This window comes from Lynx rufus, unplaced genomic scaffold (genome assembly GCF_022079265.1).
Source record: "Lynx rufus isolate CCGP_SWC_20201006 ecotype Redwood Valley unplaced genomic scaffold, mLynRuf1.p SCAF_7, whole genome shotgun sequence".
Taxonomy (NCBI): domain Eukaryota; kingdom Metazoa; phylum Chordata; class Mammalia; order Carnivora; family Felidae; genus Lynx; species Lynx rufus.
In genome coordinates, this window is record NW_025814889.1 from 119,892,758 (window position 1) to 119,918,309 (window position 25,552).

Sequence of the window (25,552 nt, forward strand, 5' to 3'; positions counted from 1 at the left end):
TTTTTTTTAAGGAGTAGGGGATATCTGGAGTAGATATTGGCCAGCCTGTATTTTCTGTTCACTTGTTCTGAGCTAGCAGATAACAGGATGGGTTACATAGTTATAGGCCTGATGAATACTAAATGCTCAACTCCTTCTCTATAGGATTACTCCTTTCTGATAAAAGAATGTATAATATAACTCCTGTCAAATGAACTTGAGATACTTTAGATTCTAGGCCTGTTATTCTCAGATATCCTTCAAAATTCTGGAAGGACAAACCTAATTCTTCTTGCCAGCCATCTAAACAGACATTGGCTTATAAACCCAAGATGTTCCACAATGCTTTGGATATGAATCCTAATCATCTTTACTCAGTCTGACAGAAGGTAAAAGTTTAACAATCTGAAATTTAATTCTGTGGACTCAAGGGGCAGAAATCAATGACCTGATATTCAGAGGCCTTTATTAATTATTCATCGTATTTTTCTCTTCTCCTAATATGCCTCCATAACTTCTAAGTAGAGTTATAAGGACTCTTGTTTCTCAAAACTCTTTTAGATCATATGCTGTTAAGTGACTGGATAGTTTCCAATGTCTATGATGTGCATGGTACGTACAGACCAGATGAGGAAGTCCGGGATGAAGTCAGTAACATGTCCAGGCAATGACCTGGAAGGTTATTTCTGTGTTCTTTAGCTTGAGTTTTCTGGTGGATAAAAATATGTAGCAATTCATAATGACAACTCATTACACTTTAGAAAAGATTATTTGAAAGGAAATCATGGCTTCCATGAACACTACTCCTGTTTGCTGTGGTGTCTCATGTATGCATGGAATGACTCCCACTTAGGTAGTCTCATAGTCTCAGGACAGACTTGACCTGGTGGTGCATGATTTTTATAACCCTATTTAGGGTGGGAGATTCCTTAGTCTGGACTTCCTCATCTCTACATGAGGCAAGGTTTTTCTTCTCTCTCACCTTTCTTCTTGGTACTCTGAATAATCCCTCCAAGAACAAGGGATGCTTATGTTATTTTTGTTTGTTGAGAACCCATACCTTTCTTAGCTCACCTACATTATGTTTCCCCAGCAAATCTTGATTTTTTTCCCCTTTGGACTGTGACCAGGGTTTGAATCTTGAGTGCTTTGGGCCAGATATTTGGGCTCTCTTTAAGTTTTGTAATTGGTAAACTGGAATAATACTACATACTTCATAACATTTGTGGGAGAGGTAAATAGAATGTAGTAAAAATATATATAAAAATTTTGTGATAAAATAGTAGTTATTTTATTAAATTGGTTATATTTTCTTTTCTTCCTATAAAACATGACTTATCTAATCATCTATTCCCTTAGGCTTTTCTACCAAATAGTTATCAATAGTCATCATAAAGATGGCAAACAAATGAATATTTCCTATAAATGTAATTTATTTAGGGGCCAGCAGAGCTGCAAAGTATAATAGAAAGAGTGCAGGGCTAGAGAGGTAGGAAGTTCTCAGCTGTGGCCCTGCTGCTTCTCATGTTGACTAGCAGTGTGACCTTGTACATGATTACCCGTGCGTGCAAAACTATAAGTTATCAGGAAGATTGCATTTATCATTGATGAAAGAATAACATCAGATTCTTTGAACATTTTAAATCTCATGTAAACCTCAAGTACATTAAGATTAATTCAATTAATCAAGTACTTATTGTGTGACCATTATGGACTGTGCTTGGCAACATGAAGGATAATAAAGGATATGCATGTACACATATTTATTAAGAACTTTTATGGGCTTAATTGTGTTCCTCATAAATTCATATGTTGAAGTCCTAACCCCCAGTCCCTCAGAATGTGACTTTATTTGGAGATAAGGTCTTTACTGAGGTAATCAAGTTAAAAATGAGGCCATTAGTGTGGAACCTAATCCAATATGACTGGTGCCCTTATAAGAAGAGGAAATTTGGACACACACACACACACACACACACACACACACACACATTTGTGATTTGAAAACACAGGGAGAAGACTACTGGCAAGTGAAGGCCTAGAACAGAGCCTCCTCTCATATCCCTCAGAGGAACCAGTCTTGCCAACACCTTGACCTTGGACTTCTGGCCTCCAGAACTGTGACAATAAATTTCTGTTGTCTACAGCACACAGTTTGTGGCAGTTGGTTAAGGCAGCTATAGCAAACTATACAAGGACCTATTATGTACTAGGAAAATAATACTGACCAAAACATTGTTCTTTCTTTCAGGGGAAAGAGGTAAAGAAGCAGATAATTCTGCCTGTGTGATAAGCCTGCTTCATTCAAGGATGTGTATAGGGTGCCATGGGAAGCCAGTGAAGGGTAGTTGAGCAATACCACAACAGAATTTGTAAAAGGCTCCCAAGAAGGAACCTCTGATCTGGGCTTTTGAAGTAAGGGTTACCAGGCTAAGAATGAGTGCAGGAAGGGAACTGAGTAGAGAACAGTGTGTATAAGATGCTGTGTGCCAAGACTTAGATGTGTGATTAGGTATGGCTCGGTTGTAGAATTGTAATAATTCAACACGGCCAGAGCTTAAGAGGGGTAAAAGATGAAGCTGCAGAGTAGAAGAAGTCTCCACAGAGGGGGTGGGGTGGGGGGCAGGGCCTTGAGGAATGGGTTTTTCTTGAATAGGCAATTTGGAGGAGATAAGCTATGTTAGGTAGAAGGGAAATTATGAAGAAAGTAAAGGTATATATTTGGCAGTGAGTGTTCTAGTCTGATTAAAGCAGAGGCCCTCTTGAGAAGTAGTGGGGATGAGGTAGAAAATTAAGAAGTAAGATAAAGAAGTACCTCAAAGGACCAGAAGTACAACAAACTGGGAGTGCTTCAAGGGCAGGGCTGGTGTCCTGTTCCATGTCTACAATTTAACAGGGGCTCTCTTAACAGTCACTGAATGAGTGATAGGAAGAATGATGAAATAAATGTGGTCTTAGTGAATTGAGCAGGGACTTTTAGAATAAAAAGGTTTGGTTTTGAAATCCAGGTGGTACTGGGCAATTTTTTTTAACCTTGTTGAGTTTCATTTATGAATATAATAATAATAATATTAAAATAATTCACTTCATTTATAACTATGGAGATACTAATACTTACTGAAAAGGATACGGTGAGAATTACAGGGGATAATTTATACGAAACCAAACAGAACTTTAAAATTCCATCCAATCAATGTTTATCAGAAGCCACTATATGCCAGGTACTCTACTAGGCTTTAGGAATACAGAGATAAATAAGACCTGGTCTCTGCCTCTAAAGGAACTCATGTTTTAGGGTGGGAGGTAGACATCTGAACATATAACATAATTACAGTGCAATATAATACAGATTAGCATAGGGCTAAGAGCAGGGTGCTGGGGTGCACAGGGACAGAGTGATTATGACAGCCAGATGACAGGGTGGTATAAGGAAATACTTCCTGGAGGAAGTGATGTTCAAGCTGAATCATGAACAATGCTGCACAATTAGGTGAAGAAGGAAGATAAAGGAATTCCAAAGAGTGTGAACTACAGGCTCCCTTTGCAGCTGTGTTTTTCTAGTTCCTATGCCTGTGCATTTCCCTTGCTGAAAATATACTCCCATCTGATTGGTTAGAGCAAAAACACCCTCTCTAGCTCTTATGAGACTCCTGAAGGCTGGCTTTTGCTCTGAATATCCTCAGCTATTGACTGGGTTCTCTTTAAACCAAACAGGCCTTCAGGAACCTTGCTGTAGTCACTTGCCAGATTCCTTTACTCCCTTTTTCCTTCTCTCTTTCTTTTATTCATCCTTGTTTGCTTTTTTCTTCCTCCTTTCAGCAAACATTTACTGTGCCTACATGTGTAAGCCATGGGTTGTCTCTGGAGATATAGAGGATCAAAACATATTTCTAATTCTCAAGGAGTTAAAAATAATTGAGTACATTAATCAAGCAGCAAACTATGGCTCTTTGACCAAATCTGCATTTTTGTAAATAAAGCTTTATTGGAACATAGCCACATCCATCATTTATATATTGTCTATGGCTCTTTTCATACTAAAACAGCAGAGGTGAATAGTTGCAACAGAGACCATATGATTATCAAAGCCTAAATATATTTACTATCTGGCCTTTGACAAAACAAGTTTGCTGACCCCTGTTCTATTATTTGTGTGTGTAGGTAGGTGGACATGTAAATAGCTAATGTGGCACAGTAAAAAAAGTTGTAAGAAAGGGAACTACAGAAGAAGCATTCTTGACCCATGCTTGGAGGGTCAGGGAAGAAGTGACAGCTAAAAGAAGTGACAACCAGGCTGAGAACTAAAGGGTAAAAAGGAGTTAAGAGGGGAAGGAAGGTCATTCTTGGCAGAGAGCAGCAGGTGCAAAGGCCAGGCAGTGAAAAATAAATACATGGTTCCCTAGAACTGTAGAGAGAAAATGGTAACAGAAGAGGCTGAAAATTAAATTGGGGCCATAAAGGATCCTGAATATGAAAGCCATATTAAGGATTTTGGAAACATAATCTCCCGTAAGTAACTGAGAATCACTGAATTATTTTAAGCAGAGTAGTGCTAAAGCAAACGTGTGCTTTAGAAAGAGCACTCTGGCTGCAGTAATACTTAACATTTGTTGGGCATTTGTTCTATGCCAAGTCTGTGCTAAATGCTTTGCATGCATACACGTATATGGAAATGTTTATTGAGTAGCTGGACAGTATTGGAAGCCAGGTAGAAAGAGGCAGAGTAGGGACAGCTATGGATCCATGAGAACTAATGATCTCTCTAATGGATGGACAGGTAGAGCACCGTGCACATTTGGAGGTGGGAGGAGGATTAGGAACAGGAATGATTGGAAAGGGCAGTGTAATGTCACAGAACCCTAGCAAATATCAATAAGGGAGTAAATGTCAATAAAGAGTGGGTGCTGAAAATAAGACATTGTAACGAGGGCAAGAGAAATGAAGTGAGAAGAAAGGGGGCTGGGATTTGGCAAGAAGCAGGTCACAGCTGACTTCAAAGAGAACAATTTTAGCAGAAGATCTGGGAAGCAGGCAGGATTATAGGGGTTAAGGAGGTGATGGGAGTGAGAAAATGGAGGTCATTGCCTGTGAACACATGTTTGAGAGAACTGTCTTTTTAAAGAAGCGAAAAATATAATTGTGGCTGGATTTCTTAAAATTAGTCTGTAATTCAGCAGTTTGAATAAGTTTTCTGATTCATGAAGTAAATTCTTCATCCCAAATATCTGGTCATTTGAAGCAATACTGGAGATGAAATTATGCAAATATGCTACATGACTAAATTAAAGGCCAATTCATGTGAGCAGGAGTTAGTAATGGGAGTCGTAGTACTGCATTATTAGAAAATGGGGCAGCTTATTTTAATGCTTAAAAAGGTAACTGCAATAACATCTAGGTGGAAGAAAAGGCCTCCTCACTATCACCAGATTAGAATTTCAGCTAATGTTTTTTCTGAAAGCCATTCTTCTAAGATGGTCATCCCTGAACATGCCTTCATTTCTGACTTTCCACTGCACAAGCAATCAGTGTCCTTCCATGGCTAATGAGATCTACAGAAACAATTAACAGCTCTGCCAGCACCAATATTGTACCCTGAAACTTTAAATGGTTCAAAATATTAAATAACAAGTCCAAAGAACATTTCTCCTAGATCCCTCATTAGGTTGATTTTACAGATGAGTAAACCGAATCATAGAGAAGCAAGGCAGTGGAAATGAGAAGTCTTACTTGAGTTCTCTCTCACACCACTGCGAGGCTGTTGCCTATTACATTTGTAATTAAGCTGTTGTCCAGATAAAGAATGACTCCCTCCTGGCTTTGACTTTTGGATGCCAACAGACTTTAAGTGCCTGTAGTTGAAAAAAGAATAATTTTTTTTTTATTTTGCAGAAGTGGATGTGTAACTACTGGACTGAGTTTGTAAAATTATAGCTGCACATTCACCATAAAGCCACCCACTTCAGAGCCTAGACTGTTGCAGAAACAGGATGAAGTGGAGAGTGTGGCAGGTATTTTTCTCTTGGACCTTGAAATATCAGTAACTTTATAAAATTTTCTTAAGAAATATTTGAAACAAGAAATCATCCTGGGGGTTATTAGTCTTGGCCTTTAGGGACAATTTATTTTTCTGCTTCACAAGTTTAACTTCTTTTTTGGATCATAATGCTGCTAAGACACATGAAAGGTCATTTTGTCAGGTCAACTGCAAATGGTGCTCTTACTACAGAAAAGTTATGTAAAAGAGGAAAAGAGAAGTAAGCGCATTAGCATATAAAATGCACCACAAAACGGAGAAGGAAATTTCAACTACATACTTATAAGATGACTCTCTTAAATCTTTTGTCCAAATGGATGACTTCCAAGAGCTCTGTGGCTTTACTTCAGTTTCTAATAGGCACTACTCATGCTGACCTTCAGGAAGTCCTTTATGAATGCTACTCACCCAAGTGTACAAAAATGCCAGACCACATAGGGCTTCTGGAATTATTTTTATTTTTTACTCTGTAAGGGCTGCATTTTGGACATTTTAATAATGGTCAAAGCATCCTAAGCCAACCTAGATGGCAACTGCTAGAAACATAGGAAGTGTTAAAAAAAATGAGTTGGCATAATTTCATTTTTTCCCTTTTTTTGATTAGAGTTTACAAATATAACTACTAGCTAGTTATCCTGGTGAGGATATGAGTCAGTCCTCCTCCAATAATATAAACTTCTTGATTCAGTTTTTGGACCATAAATCCACCATAACACTGTCAGTGTTTTGTTGTTATCAGTATCTTTATCTTTCTTTACCCCCTGCTATGAGAAATTTTATTTCTTCCATTGCCTACTATAATTTATTGCTGGAAAAGCAATTGTTAGTAAGTAATGTGCTGAAGGATGGTGATTATATAAAAGAATGAGGGCAAGATCCCTGTGATAGAGTGTATGTGTGTGTGTGAGCACATGACGGAATGAGTGTCTAACATGCATGCAAATGATATGTAGGTCTGAGAGCAATATTGTAACCTAATAGAGGTCAAGAAGCATGTATTGTTCATGGTTACATTCCCAGGAATTAACACTGTTCCTAGCACATACAAGATGTTTAAGAGTTTGTTGCATGAATGAATGAATGAATGAAGGGGGCTAAAACTTCATGTTCCATTGGTAAAACAAGGCTTCCAGTTTAAACAAGAGGCTGGTGATCCATCTACAACAGTCTGCTGTGTATCTAGTTGTCATGGGATGATGTCTATATACACAGCATTATGGTAGGACTTGTGATAAAGGCAAGGCAATTGAACACACAGAACATGGACTTGAAGAGTTTCTAGTCTAGTGGGAGAGACAAGATATACACAAGTGAAAACTTATAATTCTAGAGAGTGAATAATGGCATGCCAAATGTAATTTTTCATACTGAATACAACCACTACATGAGTTCAGAGAAATGAGAGGCTCCAAAGGACTAGCGTCATTAAGGAAAGCTACATAAACAAGGCAGGGATTGAGTTGGACCTTTGAGGATAAAAGAAAGAGGGAAAGGAGAGGAAATAGCTGTAGAGGATGGGGGGAGGAGAGTACAAATGAGCAGTCATCAAGATAAGAATAGATAGTTTGAGTCTTAAAATTTAGCAAGCAGTCATCAGACTTGGAAAAAGGAGAGGATGATAGAAACTTGCACAATAAGGAAGTAAATAAGCATATACATTTTGTACATTAAACACTTCATATCAAAACTCCTTGGTTTAAAAAAAAAAGTAACGTTGAAACACATATATTTTAGGGCCCCGGCAGCATTCCCAGAGGCTAGTGAACAGCATATGTCTTACAAGGGGGGAGCTGATGATGTATGACTTCAGAGGGGATGAGCAGGTAAGTGGGGCTTGGATAAGTCTTCAGATGAAAAATTCTGTGTTAAAGGGGCTTTTGAGTGCAACATAGATCTGACTCTCCCAAAGTCTTAGGTCACCTGATATAGTTTTGTAGTTATTTAATTGGATCAATTTCAATTTATTTTATATATTTAAGGATACAAGAAAGTCAAAACTATGTGCACAAATGTCAGCAAAGCAGGACCAGGTACATAAAGAAAAAGTTTGGTATTTTGATTTTAGGCACTGAAAAAAAATTCATGCATCAATAAAATCATGGATAAGCATTAAGGGCCCAAAGGAGAAGCAATAATTGATAGAGATACAAAAATAAATGGGAGTCTTGCTTTTTCTAACTATGTCTAGGAATTGATATAAGAAATCTTTATTACAGTTAATCATAGCCATGTGGATAAATCATCCATATATTGTATTTACGTGTGAGAGTATGTAGAACAGAGTTGGTAAAAAATATTTAAGCTTTCAATAAATACTTTGGAAGTCACTTATATAGAAAACATTCAATAATGGAATATTGATTAAATAAAAAAAATAACTCTTGAGAATGTTTCCTAAATAAAGTATAACTATGCGCGGATGTACAATGAAGTTTCAAGCAACATTAATTATACCCTTTTGATGTCTCTACTGTCTTGTTCTAAAAAGCTAATAAGACCTGCACTACATCACAGTTAATGGGAGTGTGGTGCTTGTTGCTTAGGCAACAGGATGAATAAATGCAGGTCAGAATGTGCTTCAAGAAAAATAAAAGCTAGAATATGATACTGAGTGGAGACTAAACAGGTCTAACAAATTTTTCACCCCATTAATGAAATCTGTTTCTTAAAGTGGGCTGATTATATTGGTATACTTAACTAAATTCATAATTAAATAAGTTTGATTATGGAAATCAATCAATACATTTTGTAAATGTAGAAACTGATTTTTTATGACACTAGTAGTAAATAGTGTATAGCAGCAGATAAAGCAACAATTGATGACACCATTTTATGATTTGCTCAATTTTCATAATTAACTCCTCTAAATGATCAAAGTTTTTATTTTTTTAATTAATTGTCTCATGAAGAAAGTATTTGACTTATTTGCATTAACTGTTTTCTAATTTTCTGGAAAATTATGTATAAAACTTAGAATTGAAAAAATAAGACAATAATCTATGGAGAAGCTCAAACCTTGGTTTTGTCACATATACCCAGGATTTTTGCCTCCCAGATGCACTTTGGAATGCTTATACATAATTCATTCCTGAACGTTGTTTTAAGACCTCCAAATGCTTATTTGAAACTTGTTTAAGTAACCTTTCAGTTTTAGGCTTTCAAAAAGGGGTTATATGTGCTCAAATGTGTTTAATATTCAGAGGAAAATTATGCTGAATTAAAATATTTGGAAGTAGCCAGAATCCAAAGACCTAACTTCTCATGGGATCAGAATAAATTTGGACAAGAGTATGAAGAATGGGAATGAGAAAGTCTTATCACAGGTAGAGTCAGAGAGAAAGAATAAAGACATCAAAATGTACAGTAAATATAAATAACCATGAAAAGATCTCCATCCTGTTTGATAGTTCCCCAAATGCTTAGTATTCTCTGTTTAGTGTCCCAAGCCTGTCCTAAATCTTCTCAGTGTCCTAAGACTGTCATAGCAACTGAAGACATTTCACTTTTTTTCCTGTTTCAATACCCACAATATCTTGTCTGTCTAATCAGTGACAGTTCTCTTTAACATGAGAAAAATAACAGTAGCTGCATATCCTATTATAAAAAACAGGTTCATAAAGAGTTCTATGTATACAATTACTTCGAGCTCATACATCTTCTTACATTTATGTAGCTTTTTAAAAAAGCTCACGGAGGATACACTTTTTTTGGAAAAGAGGCAGAAGTTTAACAATTTGACCAATTTTTAAATCTATAATAGTCAAGTTAAGCTCGGAGAAAAGTCATCTCAAATGGAAATTTAAAAAAAACATAACTAGGTGTCATATTCTGTTACCAGTTCTCCTATGAATAAGCTTCAGATGTCAGCCCCAGCATTTTATTTAGAAATAGCTATTAATTATTTCTTTAAGCCATTTGTGTGCTATATGCTTATAGTATGTAGCTGTCTCTAAATTTAGGGATCAGTAATATATGTGATGGGAACTTAAAAGCAAGGAAAGGTAATAAGGACTGTGACGTAGCTTAACAAGGGAAACTGATGAGCACTGGGGGAGATATATGAATGATTAGAAAGCTGTATTATGGGTCCGCACATCTCCCCACCCTCCTTCCTCGCCTATATTCATCACAGTGAGAAGTTTGCACACACCGGGTTTAGACTGCATGCAGACTAGTATTTAGAAGTATATGAATGTATTTGGTCCATCAGCCTCTCTTTCTAAATAGACAGGTAATTGATGGAAGTGTTTGTTTTTTACCTAAAGTAATAAAAAACACTTCAGTGCTCTTCAATCAGCATATGTAAGTAAGTGAATGTTCTCCATAATTGACCATCTGAAGCAGTTTGCTAACAAATTAAAGGTCATCCACACAATTTAAACTGCTTACCGAACAATTATCAGAAAAAAAAATAATCTTCACACCGTAAACATAACAGATTGTCAAATTAATCATTAAATGCTGATGCTCAAATGAAAAAAAATATGTTTTAGGAATCTAGAATTGACCGAAGAGTACTATAATCTAACTGGGTATTCTGAGATTACAAATTTATAAAAAGCACACAAAGAATGACAGGGAGAATATAAATGTTAATCTTCTTTCACTGCCTATAAATAGTACTCTCACCGGTTCATTCATATAATACATATGTATATGGATGCCCGTAGATCTCCTTTTTCAGCAAGTGTCTAGATGTACACAGTAAGTTCAGTCCTAAGGGCATCCAATTTTCTGATGCAGTTACATATATAAATTGACCGGTTTTGGTGCAAATCAGGCTGCCTCTGAGCCGTGTAAGACACATAAGAAGCAAAGACAGACAAAAGGCAGCTCCATGGACACAGAGAGCGTCTTACCATAAACTGTACATTGTCAAATCCATTAGCCATCAGGTGGTTCTCGTACTGAGGTAGCCCAATGCTTTCCAACCATTGTCCCACTGTTTGGACGGGGCATCTGGGTCCTGTAAGAGGATGAAGAGGGAAGCGTTTAAGCAGGGAGTAGCCGTCCACTGGGTAATAGCGGTAGTCCTGGGCTGAGAGGTGGCATTGCCACATCATGCTCCTGGGAAAGTTGCTATCAAAGGAGCCCGCCAGCTTGACAGATTAATGTTCTCAGCGAGAGAGCAAAGTCAGAAGTAAAACATAGTTTGCCAGGCAGGCTGTGGAGTATGACTTGATCCTAGCTCCACATTTCTTACATATTAATCTTTACTACCGACCAGTACGTCATACAGCCCCCAAAACCAGGCAGCAGAAGAAGGCATATCAAGCTGTCAGCTTAGGCTGGTCTGCGTTCTATGTGATTGTTGGAGTACTCCACAATGAGCAATGCACGGCCAGCAGCCAGAATTCTTTTTATCAAGTACTCCTACACTCATCAGTATGCAGCTCCATGCTCCCTGCTCCCCCTCGCTCGCTCCCCTTCATTACCCAGCCCAGGCTACACCTCGCATTTTCAATAATAGCCATCAGATAAGGCAGATTTTTTTTTGTCTGCAAGCTGTAAGCCTGCTGCTGCTGCTTCCTCCTACACACCCATCCAAGCGTCAATCCTGAATGATGAGAGCAGTCAAAACAAATGCAGAAAATAGCAAGATTCAAAAGCAAACCAAAGTGCTTAAATCTCAATTGAATCTTCATACTGGTTATACGTTACAGGGCTATTTGTTGTGGAATTTTACGTTTCAAAAGACACCAGGAAATGTAAAGCTTTAACTATAGCTTATAGCGGAGCTCACTACAGGTTTCTTTTTTCCTCTCCTTTTCTTCTCTTTCCTTTCTTCTTTTCTAAATGCAACACAGATAAATGCTTCTGATGTAAAGCTTTACAGGGTTTTGAGAATAATTATTCTCTTTCTTTAACATGCTGTATCAAAATGAACCTCTGTGAGATATTTTTTTTTTCCTTTCTGAATTACTGCAAAATACAGAAACTGCATCGCAATCTTGAAGTCAAGATAATTCATTTCTCATTTGCAGGGCTTATTCCAAACAAAAATATTATTAGGCACAAGAAATCCCTTTCCCCTCTGATATTTATAACCCAGTCTACCAGGGTTAGCATTCTAAATTAGCTATAAAGGTAACATTACTGGGTAGAGATTTTTAATAAAGAAGAAGAGCCCTAACCAAAAATAATTCAAGAATAACAGATGCGAATGTGTGAGTTTTACTGAATGGCAGACAGATTGAGTAATTTATTTAATAATTACAAGAAACCAGAGATTAATAATAGAACCCACGGGACCAGATCATAGGAAAGAATATATGTTCTTACTTAAGGCTGGGAGAGAACTTGTGGAAGGGTTAGTCTAACCTCTCTCTTAAGGCAGAAATCCCTTGTCACAGAGTGCCCGGAAGATTATCATCCAATTTATGCTTGAATACTGCCTGGAACAGAGCTCTCACTACTTATCAGGAAGCCTCCACTTATTAGATTTGTTACTTCCTACCTGGCTCCTACTCACTGGCTCCAGCTCTGCCTTTTGGGTTACACAGACTGGGAACAGTGCCTTTTCTACATAAAATGTTTTAAAAATCAAACATAATTCTCATCTCCCCAGAAACAGTGTCTGGCACATAATAAGTGCTCAATAAATATTTATTAAATAAATTAAACATTATTTTTCTTCTTTCCCTAAACCTTATCTTTCTCTTTTTAAGAACAATGTCAGCTTCCCTGGCACATAGACATCAAACTTCAAAACATCTTGTACTCCCTCTTTCACTGCTGACAGGCATTCTCGAGTTCTAGTTACCCCTCACCACTGTCTCTTGCATCCATTCCCCGGATTCTATTTCCTGTTTCATGTTTATGGAACTGCCATCTACTTTATTTCTGTTATCTTAGTTTAGGCCCATGTGGCCTAATGTAACAATAGCATCAAGGGCTGCCTTCGTGGCTTAGTGGTTAAGGGACTGACTCTTGACTTCAGCTCAGGTCATAATCTCACAGTTCATGAGTTTGAGCCCCATGTTGGGCTCTGTATTGACAGAATGGAGCCTGCTTGGGATTCTCTCCATCTCCCTCTCTTTCTCCCTTTCCCCTGCTGTCTCTTTCTCTCAAAATAAGTAAATAAACTTAAAATATAAAATAAAACAAAAGCCTCTATGTTGGTCTTCTATCTCTGATATTTTAAAATCTATTGTATACATGGGTGTCAGACTAATCTCTCTAAGACAGTTTTAGTTATTATGCTTTGTTTCAAACCCCCCCCCCATGGTTTTCAGTGGGCTTCAAAATAAACTCACAGCTCCTGTGATAACATTTGGGGATATCCACAATCTACTACAAATCATCTGCATTTATTTACTTTTCTCCAGTACTCCAGTCAGGTAGGATCACTGGCTGGTCTCTAAAGGCAGCCTGTAACATACTTGGGTTGGTTTTGTTATGTCCCTACATTTTTTCCCCTTCGTTGGCTTTGAATCAGATAACATTTCCTTTCTGAAATCTTTTATAATCCCTCCTAACAGGAATAACTCTCTTATTTATCTGTTTTAAGTGGCATTATTAGATCCTCTATTAGAACAAATATTTTCTGTGTAATATTGTAGTTATTTTGTACAAGACTTATTTCTCAATGTAGAGCTATGTCTCGCTAATACTGCTTGAAGTAAGGACTCAGTATGCACCTGCTAAACCAAATAATATAATTTTTATGTCATAATCCAAACTACATAAATTTCTAGTTTCAGATTTAAAATTTCATTTAAAAATTCTATCCCAAGTCTCTGAATTCTTTTTTTTTTAAATTTTTTAATGTTTATTTATTTTTGAGAGAGAGAGAGAGAGAGAGAGAGAGAGAGAGAGAGTGCAAGCAGGGGAGGGGCAGAAAGAGATGGAGACACAGAATCCGAAGTAGGCTCCAGGTTCTGAGCTGTCAGCACACAGCCCTAGATGGGGCTCGAACTCACAAACTGTGAGATTGTGACCCAAGCCAAAGTCAGATGCTCAACTGACTGAGCCACTCAGGTGCTCCCTGAATTCTTTACTTAAAAAATAATAGGATATTATTTAAAAATTTTTTTCATTGTATTTATTTATTTATTTTTTTTTTTTTTTCAATGTTTATTTATTTTTGGGACAGAGAGAGACAGAGCATGAACGGGGGAGGGGCAGAGAAAGAGGGAGACACAGAATCGGAAACAGGCTCTAGGTTCTGAGCCATCAGCCCAGAGCATGACGCGGGGCTCGAACTCACAGACCGCCAGATCGTGACCTGGCTGAAGTCGGAAGCTTAACCGACTGCGCCACCCAGGCGCCCCTCACTGTATTTATTTTACAGAGAAAGAGAGAGAGAATTTTAAGCAGGCTCCACACTTACTGCAGAGCCCAGCATGGGGCTCAATCTCATGACCCTGATTATTATGACCTGAGCCGAAATTAAGAGCTGAATATTTAACCAACTGAGCCACCCAGGTACCCCAAGATGATAGGTTTTTAAATAGAATTTTTAGGTCTGGATTTTTAACATCCTCTTTCTCTTTTTTACTTGATTATAGTTTATTTCTGATTGGTTCTAGATCTTTTAAGGTCAAAAAGTTTGTTGCAGTTTGGGAATCAGTTTTAAGGGATTTTGGCTGCTCAACATTACCTGTATGAGAAGTTGAAAACAAGACACTATTTGTCTTTTGCCATCTCTAAAACTGGTATGAGGTGGAATTAAAGGCAAATAAGAATTACAGCCTTCCCCAGGGTCACATGGTGACCATGGTCACATGGTTTCTCCTGATCATTTTGAACTACGAGCAAGTAGACAAACTTGCTCAAAGATCGTGCGAATATAATAATGTTTTGGCTTAGTAAGGCATATATTTATTGGCCAGCTCCTCAAATCCTATCTCATTTCTTAATCCCAGGGACCAAGAACCTAGAAGAGTGCCACACACACACAACCTAGGCATTAAATCAGTTCTGTTAAATAAACAAATCAATGACATTGGAAATGGCTTTGATAGGATTTTCATTTCTTGGGAGAGAGAGAGAGAGAGAGAGAGAGAGAGAGAGAGAGAGAGAGAGATGCGAGAGTTACTTCAAGGTCCAGACTTCTGTACCAAAGCATAACTTGCTTGCATACAGGTCAATATCCTTGATGAATATAGATGCACTAACCCTCAACAAAACATCAGCTAAGTGAATTCAACAATATATTAAAAGGATCATTCACCACCCTCAAGTGGGATTTATTCTGAGGACACAAGGATGGTTCAATATCCATAAACCAATCAACATGATATACCCCATTAATGAAATTAAGAATAAAAATCATATGATCATCTCAATAGATGCAGAAAAACCATTTGACAAAATACAATGTCTGTTCTTGATAAAAACTCTCAACAAAATGGGGTTAGAGGGAACACACTTCATCATAATAAAGGCCATATATGACAAACCCACAGCTAATGTCATACTCAATTGTGAAAAACTGAGAGCGTTTCCCCTAAGATCAGGAACAAGACCAGGATGTCCACTCTCGCCACTTTTATTTAACCCAGTACTGGAAGTCATAGTCACATCAGTCAGAAAGAAAAGAAACAAAGGCATCCAAATTGGTAAGGAAGAAGTAAAACTGTCATTATTTGCAGATGACATTGATATTATACATAGAAAAACCTTAACGATTCCACCAAAAAACTATTAGTAGTAATAAATGAATTCAGTAAAGTTGCATGATAAAAAATTAATACCCAGAAATTGGTAGCATTTCTATACACTAATAACAAAGTAGCAGAAAGAGAAATTAAGAAAGCAATTCCATTTACAATTGCACCAAAAAGAATAAAATATCTAGGAATAAAGTTAACCAAGGAAGTAAAAGATCTATACTTTGAAAACTATAAAACATAGATGAAAGAAATTGAAGATGACACAAACAAATGTAAAGATATTCCATGTTCATGGGTTGGAAGAATTAATATTGTTAAAAGGTCCACACTATCCAAAGCAATCTATAGATTTAATGTAATCCCTATCAAAAGACTAATAACATTTTTCACAGAACTAGAACAAATAATACGAAAATATGTATGGAGCCACAAAACACCTGAATAGCCAAAGCAGTCTTGAGAAAGAAGAACAAAGCTGGAAGTGTCACAATCCTAGATTTCAAGATATGTTACAAAGCCATAATAATCAAAACAGTACTGGCACAATAATAGCCACAGATCATGGAACAGAATAGAAAGCTCAGAAATAAAGTCACAATTATATTGTCAATTAATCCACAACAAAGAAGGCAAGAATATACAATGGGGAAAAGACAGTCTCTTCAACAAATGGGTTCTGGGAAAACTAGACACTAGGTGCAAAAGAATGAAACTGCATTACTTATACCATACACAAAAATAAACTCAAAATGGATTAAAGACCTAAGTGTGAGACATGAAACCATAAAACTCCTAGAATAAAACATAGTAATCTCTTTGGCATTCACCTTAGTAATATTTTTCTAGATATGTCTCGTTAGGGAAGTGAAACTAAAACAAACTATTGCGACTACACCAAAATAAAAAGATTTTGCACAGTAAAGGAAACCATACACAAAACAAAAAGACAACAAAAAAGGCAGTGAGAGAAGGTATTTGCAAGTGATATATCCAATAAGGGGTTAATATACAAAATATATAAAGAACTTAAAACAATTTGACACTAAAAAAAAACAATCTGTTTAAAAATATGCAGAGAATCTGAATAGATATTTTCCCAGAGAAGACATACAGATGGTCACAGGCACATAAAAAGATGCTTCACATCACTAACCATCAGGAAAATGTAAATCAAAACTACAATGAGATATCACCTCACACCTGTCAGAATGGCTAGTATCAAAAGACAAGAAATAACAAGTGTTGGCAAGGAGGGACGCCTGGGTGGCTCAGTCGGTTGTGCATCCGACTTGGGTTCAGGTCATGATCTCGCGGTTTGTGAGTTCGAGCCCGCATCAGGCTCTGTGCTGATAGCTGGGAGCCTGGAGCCTGCTTCAGATTCTGTGTCTCCCTCTCTCTCTCTGCCCCTCCCCCGCTTGTACTCTGTCTCTCTCTGTCTCTCAAAACACAAGTGTTGGCAAGGATGTGGAGGAAAAGAACACTCATACACTGTTGGTGGGAATGTAAGTTGGTATAGCCACTGTGAAAAACAGTATAGAGATTCCTCAAAAAATTAAAAATAGAATTACCATATGATCCAGTAATTCCTCTACTGGATATGTACCCAAAGAAAACAAAAACACTAATTCAAAAAGATATGTGCACCACTATGTTTACTGCAGCATTATTTACAATAGCCAAGATATGGAAGCAACCCCAGTGTCAACAGACAGATGAATGGATAAAGAAGATGTTGCATATACATATGTGCAATGGAATATTACTCAGCCATAAAGAGGAATGAGATCTTGCCATTTGTGACAACATGGATTGACCTAGAGGGTATTATGCTAAGTGAAATAAGCCTGAGAAAGTCAAATAGTATAGGATTTCACTTATATGTGGAATTTAAAAATCAAAACAGGGGCGCCTGGGTGGCTTGTCGGTTAAGCGTCTGACTTCGGCTCAGGTCACGATCTCACAGTCTGTGGGTTTGAGCCCCGCATCGGGCTCTGTGCTGACAGCTCAGAGCCTGGAGCCTGCTTCCGATTCTGTGTCTCCCTCTCTCTCTGGCCCTCCTCTGCCCATGTTCTGTCTCTCTCTGTCGCAAAAATAAATAAAAACATTAAAAAAAAATAAAAATAAAAACAAATAAACAAAAAAAGCAGAAACAGACCCATAAATACAGAGAACAAACTGATGTTGTCAGAGGAGAGGGGCTGGCGGGATGGGCAAAATGGGTGAAGGAGCATGGGAGATACAGGCTTTTGTTACAGCATAGGGGATATAGTCAATGGTACTGGAATAGTATTGTATGGTGACAGATGGTAGCTACATTTGTGAGCATAGCATAACTTATAGAGTTGTCAAATAGCTGAAATACACGTACACCTGAAATAAATGTAACTCTGTGTGTCGCTATGCTTCAATTTAAAAACAAATAAAGCTTGGAGAGAATACTGGTTACTGATCACATTACAAATCTTTGTATAGACTGTATTTTATTCTTTATTCGGTCATTCAGTTTCTACTCAGTAATTCTCATATGTTGGTGAAAAGCTATAATGCAGGAGGGAAGAGAGTCGGGAGAGAGTTGGGTAGGGTGAGGAGGTGAGGGAGAGAGGAAGAAAAAAGAGATCTTGAGTCGTGTTGTCTGTGGTTTGGTTATTTTCTCATGAGCCAAACTTATGAAAGAACCTTGGTTCAAGTCTAAAGATCACTTTTGTGTAGTGGTTAAGTGTATTTCTTACCTCAAGTATTACTTGAAATACTTTCTTGGAGTCTTAAAATTCTTCAAGCATAACAACACATTACCTTTATTCAATAGAACTTCTCTAAGTCCCCAAAGTGAGATAAATGGAGAGAAAAATAAATTAATAGTTATTCAGAGATACTATGTCCTACGTAGTGTGATATGGATTATTAGCCCCATTTCAGATAAGGAAACTGAAACTCAGAGAATGTGATAAAAGCAGGAATTTCCTTTGCACAGTCTTTTTATTTTATTTTATTTTCAATATATGACATTTATTGTCAAATTGGTTTCCATACAACACCCAGTGCTCATCCCAAAAGGTGGCACAGTCTTTTTAAAAAAATAATCTGGAGGTACTACTTTCAGATTCGCAATGTGAAGAGCTCCGTGGACCTGTTCCCAGCAAAATGGACATAACTGGTGAAATTGTATAATAAGCAATATCTGTGAATTGTTCTAAGAACATACAGAGGACGAAAAAATACTTATTCAAGAAAATTTACTGGGCTACCTGAGCGGCTCAGTTGGTTAAGCGTCTGACTTTGGCTCAGGTCACGATCTCACTGTTTGGGCTTATGAATTCCAGCCCTTCATCGAGACCCTCATTGAGCCCCTCATCAGGCTCTGCACTGGTGTACGGAGCCTGCTTGGGATTCTTGCTCTCTCTTCTCTCTCTGCCCCTCTCCAACTTGTGCTTTCTCTCTTTCAAAATAAATAAACTTAAAAAAAACCTTGTACATATGTACAAATACACACACATTTGCAGATATTGTTTCATAAAATTAGAATCATATTACCCTTGCTTTTCTGAACCTTACTTTTTTCATTCAACAAAGCCTTATGGAAATTCTAACAAGTAAATGATAAGCTCTAATTTATTCTTGTAAATATCTACATAATAGTCCATAAGGTGGATACCCCATCCTTTTTTCAGTTCTTTGATATCTCTAGACCCACCCCTCCATTGTCTTTTTTAAAACTTTATTTTGAGATAATCATAGATTCACTAGTAGTTATGAAAAGTAATAAGAAAGAGAGATTCTGGAAGCACCTGGGCGGCTCAGTCAGTTAAATGTCCGACCTTTGCTCAGGTCATGATCTCACGGTTCACAGGTTCGAATCCCGCATTGGGACATGGAGACTGCTTGGGATTCTCTCTCTGACCCTTCCCCACTCATGTGCGTCCTGTCTGTCTGTCTGTCTGCCTCTCTCTCTCTAAATAAACTTAAAAAACAAAGAAAGATTCTGTATAGGCTTCATTCGATTTTCCCCAATCTTAATATCTTTTACAACTATAGTACAATATCACAAACAGGCAATTGGCATTGATAAAATGCATTGGTATTATTTGCATTATTATATTGCATTATTATATTATTTGCATTATTATATTATTATTTTTCACCAGTTTTACATGCACTCATTTGTGTGTGTGTGTGTGTGTATGTGTTTAGTTCCACACAATTTTATCACACATAAATTGTGTGACCATCACCACAGTCAAGATAAAGACAGTGCCATCATAAGGATCCTTCCTGCTATCCTTTTATGACCATAGCTGTCTCCCTCTCTCTCCCACTCCTTAACCTCTGGCAACTACCAATCTGTTCTCCATCTCTATCAATTTGTCATTTCAAGAATGTTGTATACATAGAATCATATAGTATGGAAACTTTGGGACTGGCTTTTTTTTTCTTTTTTTTTTATGTTTTATTTATTTTTGAGAGAGAGAGAGAGAGAGAGAGAGAGAGAGAGAGAGAGAGAACAAATGGAGGAGGGGCAGAGAGAGAGGGAGACACAATCTGAAGCAGGCTCCAGGCTCTGAGCTGTCAACCCAGAGCCCAACGTGGGGCTTGAACTCCTGAACTGCGAGATCATGACCTGAGCTGAAGCCAGAGGCTTAAAGGACTGAGCCACCCAGGCATCCCAGGACTGGCTTTTTTCATTCAGGATAATTTTCTTGAAATCCATACAAGTTATTCTTGTATCAATAGCTCATTCCTTTTTGTTTCAGAGTACTATTCCATGATATGAATATACCACAGTTTGCCTAATGACTCACCCATTGATGGGCTTTGGGTTGTTTCTACTTCTTAGTTGTTACAAATAAAGCTCTTATAAACATTGTGTACAAGTTTTTGTATGAACATAAGTTTTCATTGCTCTGGGATAAATATTCAAGAGTGCAATTACTTGCTCATATGGTAAGTACATGTTTAGTTTTATAATAAATTGTCATATTATTTTCCAGAGTGGTTGTATTATTTTATATTCCCACCAGCAATGCACAAAAGATTGAGTTTCTTCACATTTCACCAGAATTAGTGTTATCACTATTTCTTTAAAATTTTAGCTATTCTGATAGATGCATAGTAATACTACATTGTGGTTTTAATTTCCATTTTCCTCATGGCTAATAAGGTTAAACATTTTTATGTGCTTATTGCCATCTATATATCTTTTTTGGTAAAATGTCTGTGCATGTCTTTTGTCTATTTTTTTAAAAATTTACATCCAAATTAGTTAGCATATAGTGCAACAATGATTTTAGGATTAGATTCCTTAATGCCCCTTACCCATTTAGCCCATCCCCCGTCCCACAATCCCTCCAGAAACCCTCTGTTTGTTCTCCATATTTAAAAGTCTCTTATGTTTCATCCCCCTCCCTATTTTTATATTATTTTTGTTTCCCTTCCCTTATGTTCATCTGTTTTGTCTCTTAAAGTCCTCATATGAGTGAAGTCATATGATATTTGTCTTTCTCTGACTAATTTCGCTTGTCTATTTTTGAATTGGATTGGTTGGTTTTATACTGTTGAGTTTTGAAAGTTCTTTATATATTCTAGTTAGAGGCATTTCTTATATTTTTGATTTGCAAATATTTTCTCCTAGTCTGCAGTCTATATTTTTATTTTCCTCACAGAATTTCCTGTAGAGTTAAAGTTTTTAATTTTGAAGAAGTTCAATTTATCAATTTTTACTCTTATGAATCTTGATTTTGGTGTCTATCCATTATTTTTAACTTTTAAAATGTGACTGTTATAAATAGTTTATAACTGTAATTATATTTTAAACTGGAATTTAAAAAACTAGTCTAGTGGTTTGCACTTTAATGGATAAGTACAATTTTGCATAATGACAGTCATGCTTAATTTTAATCATTCCATCTTATTTTCTATTTACATTTATGTACATTATTGTTTCTTCATTTTCTTTTTTGAATCTTTGTTGGTCTGGTGACAGTCCTTTGTATTCTATTTTTCTCTTTTTAACTTCTAGATTTTGTGATACTTCTCTATTCATAGATATTATATCTTTCCCTGCTCTATTGACATATATACTTTTCTAGGATTATTTGAAAATAGGATATCAACTCTTTCCCCTTCCATAAATCTAGTTAAAACCTTCCAGAAAGAAAACTCTAAACCTCATCAATGCCTTCAATGGTGAATGCTACCCAATGTATAAGGAAGAAATAATACCAATTCTAAACAAACTCTTCCAGAAAACTGAAAAGAATACTTTTCAATTCATTTTATGAGGTCATAATTACTCTGATACAAAGTCAGACAATGACATCTTGAGAAAAGAAAACTATAGACCAATGTTTTTATGGATATAGAGGCAGAAATTCTTAACAAAATCTTGGAAAATAATATTCAATAATACATAAAAGATAATGAAACATGACCAAGTTGAGTTAATCTCAATAATACAAGTCTTTTTTTCAACATTAAAAAAACAAGGAGCGCCTGGGTGGCTCAGTCGGTTAAGCGTCCGACTTCGGCTCAGGTCATGATCTCACGGTCCATGGGTTCGAGCCCCGCGTCGGGCTCTGTGCTAACAGCTCAAAGCCTGGAGCCTGTTTCAGATTCTGTGTCTCTCTCTTTCTCTGACCCTCCCCTGTTCATGCTCTCTCTCTCTCTCTGTCTCAAAAATAAATAAATGCTAAAAAAAAATTAAAAAAAAAAAAACAATGTACCTCACCATATTAACTTGTAAAGAAAAACCACATGATCATCTCAGTAGAGGCAGAAAAAGCAGAAAAAAAGATCATTTGACAAAAGTCAACAACTATTCCTCATAAAAACTCAGGAAACTAGAAAGGATTTTTTCAAACCCGATAAAAGGCATCTATAAACCTACAGCTAGCATCGTACTTAATTGTGAAAGACTGATGCTTTCCTGCTAAGATCAGGAAACAAGGCAAGGATGTCCACTATCACCACTTCCATCTAATATTGTACTGGAGGTTCTAGCCAGCACAATAAGACTGGAAAAAGAAATAAAATCCATCTAGATTAGAAAGGAAGAAGTTTCTGTTGATATATATGATATAATATGATATAATTATCTGATATAATTATATATGATATAATTATCTGTGTATAAAATCTTATGAGATCCACACAAATGCTACCAGAATAAGTGCATTTTTCAAGGTTGCAGAATACAATATACAAAAATCAACTGTATTTGTATATACTATCAATAAGCACATAGAACTTGAAATTTTAAAAATCATAATTTATCATAGCATCAAAAACTTGAAATTCTAAGGAGTAAATCTGTCAAAAGATGTTCTGGACCTGTACACTTAAAATTACAAAGCATTGCTGGAAGAAATCATATAAGACCTAAATAAATGGAAAGATATACTGTATTCATGGATTAGAGGACTCAACATTGTTAACATGTCTGTTCTTCCCAAATTTATCTATAGATTTAATGTAATCCCAGTCAAAATCCCAGGAGGCTTTGTATGTGTGTATGTGTAAATTGTCAAGTTTGTTCTAAAATTCACATAGAAACACAAGGGACCAAAAATAACCAAAATAACTTTGAAGAAGAACAAAGTAGGAGAAGGTATACTACTTGACTTTACTTATCATAAAGTCATGGTCATGCTCATCAGGACAGTGGGGGTGTTAGTGTTAAGACAGATAAATAGGCCAATGGAACTGAAGAGATGGTTTAGAAACAGACTGACAGAGAATCAATTGATTTTTGATAAAAGTGAAGGGTAATTCTGTGGAGAAAGGAGAGACTTTTTAATGAATGATGTTGGAATAATTGGGAATTCTATATACACAAAAAAATGGATTTCAATCTATATCTCACAGCGTATATAAAAATTAGCTCAAAATGTATCATAGGCCTAAATGTAAAATCTAAAACCATTAAACTTCTACAAGAAACAATATGGAAAAAAAAATTAAGAAAAATTTTGAACTTCGGTTAGGCACTAAAATCACAATTCTAAAAAAGAAAATGATCATTAAAATTAATCAAAATTTTAAAACTCTGCTCTTTGAAAGGCAACATTAAGAGAATGAAAAGACAAAACTATGGACTAAAGAAAAAATATTTGCAAATTATATCTGATAACAGACTATATCACAAATGTATAAAGAACTCTAAAAATTCACTAATAAAAAGTTGTTTTTTTATTTTTTTGAATTTTTTTTTACATTTATTTATTTTTGAGACAGAGCATGAACAGGGGAGGGGCAGAGAGACGGGGGGGACACAGAATGGGAAGCAGGCTCCAGGCTCTGAGCTATCAGCCCAGAGCCTGATGCGGGGCTCGAACTCACGGACCGCGAGATCGTGACCTGAGCTGAAGTCGGACACTTAACCGACTGAGCCACCCAGGCGCCCCAAAAGTTGTTTTTTAAATGGGCAAAAGATTTTAACAGGCTCTGTCTGTTCAAAGAAGATATACAGATGTCACATAAGCACATGGAAAGATGCTCAACATCATTAGACATTAGGAAAATGCAAGTGAAAACACTTATTAATATGTCTAAAATTAAAAAGGCTGACCACACCAAATGTTGACAATGATGTGAATCAGTGGGACTCTCAGGCACTTTTGGTGGGAATGTAAAATGGTACAACCTCTTTGGGAAATAGTTTGATAATTTCTTGAAAAGTCAAACATATATCTACTATATGGCCCAGTCATTCTACTATTGGGTAGTACCCAAGAGAAATGAAAGCATATGCCATACAGAGACTTGTACAGGAATGTTCCTAGCAGCTTTATTTGTAATAGCCAACAACTCAAAACAGTCTAAATGTTCATCAACAAACAAGTGAATAAAGGAATTGTTGCATATTCATATAATAGAATATTACTCAGCAATAGAATGGAACAGTTCATTAATGTAACACATGGATGAAAGTCTAAATAATTTTACAGAGTAAAAGAAACCAGACTTCCCCCAAAAGACTACATTCTGTATGATTCCATTTATATACATTTCTAGAGAATGTAAACTTATCTCTAGTGATAGAGAACCGATCAGTGGCTACCTGGCAATGGGAGAAAGAAGAATGGGAAGGATTAACAAGTGACAGAAAATTTTTGGAGATGATAGGTGTTTATTTTCTTGATTATGGTAATAGTTTCAAGGTACGTCCACTTCCCATACATCAAACTATACACTTTAAGTTTGTGCAGTTTATTATAGATCAGATATACCTGAATAAATTTAGTTGAAAAAATTGAAAAAATAAGGAAGGGAAAGGAAATAAAGAATGATGATGAGGAAAGTTACTTATTTTAGGTAGAACTGTCAGAGAATGCCCTCTGAAAAGGTGAAATGTGGACACAGACTGGAATGTAGTGAGGGAATGAGACAGTTTGATACCTAGTAAAAGAGAATTTGAGGCAGTAAATTTAAATTTTTTTAATGTTTATTTATTTTTGAGAGAGAGAGAGAAAGAGCAAGTGGGGGAAGGACAGAGAGAGAAGGAGACACAGAATCTGAAGCAGGCTCCAGGCTCTGAGTTGTCGGCATAGAGCCCGATGTGGGACTCGAACTCATAGACTGCGAGATCATGCCCTGAGCTGAAGTTGGATGCTTAACTGACTGAGCCACCCAAGTGCCCCTGCAGCAGTAAATTTAAAGGCTAATGTCCTCTCTATATTGTAATGGCATAGTGATACTGGCAGGGTAGAGTACTAGCTTAATTTTGACATGTTCTTAACTGTTCTGACTGTATATCATACAGCCACAAAAGGCCTAGGAGACTGAGATTAGTATGTGCTTGCTCCAGGATATAGTCTGAAATCTGTTATAATTGTATTAAATAATTACATGATATCAGTTTAGGTTTCTGAAGTTAATTTTCTCTTTCAAAGTAGAAGGCAACTGATACTCTGATTAATTTCAGACATCT

At 36.6% G+C, this 25,552-nt stretch overlaps 1 protein-coding gene across 15 annotated transcripts in view; it reads right to left on the reverse strand.

Moving 5' to 3' along the window:
- The window catches only part of ANKS1B (ankyrin repeat and sterile alpha motif domain containing 1B), a 1,075,523-nt gene that overhangs the window by 370,480 nt on the left and 679,491 nt on the right, over nt 1-25,552 (reverse strand). For 10 of the 15 annotated variants that reach the window (XM_047066138.1, XM_047066137.1, XM_047066136.1 and 7 more), the window contains exon 1: nt 10,873-11,076. In XM_047066138.1, the coding sequence (XP_046922094.1) occupies nt 10,873-11,076 (204 nt within the window). Of the gene's footprint in view, nt 1-10,872; nt 11,077-25,552 lie in introns of those variants that run through there. The other 5 variants (XM_047066127.1, XM_047066126.1, XM_047066125.1 and 2 more) reach the window with 1 other exon arrangement.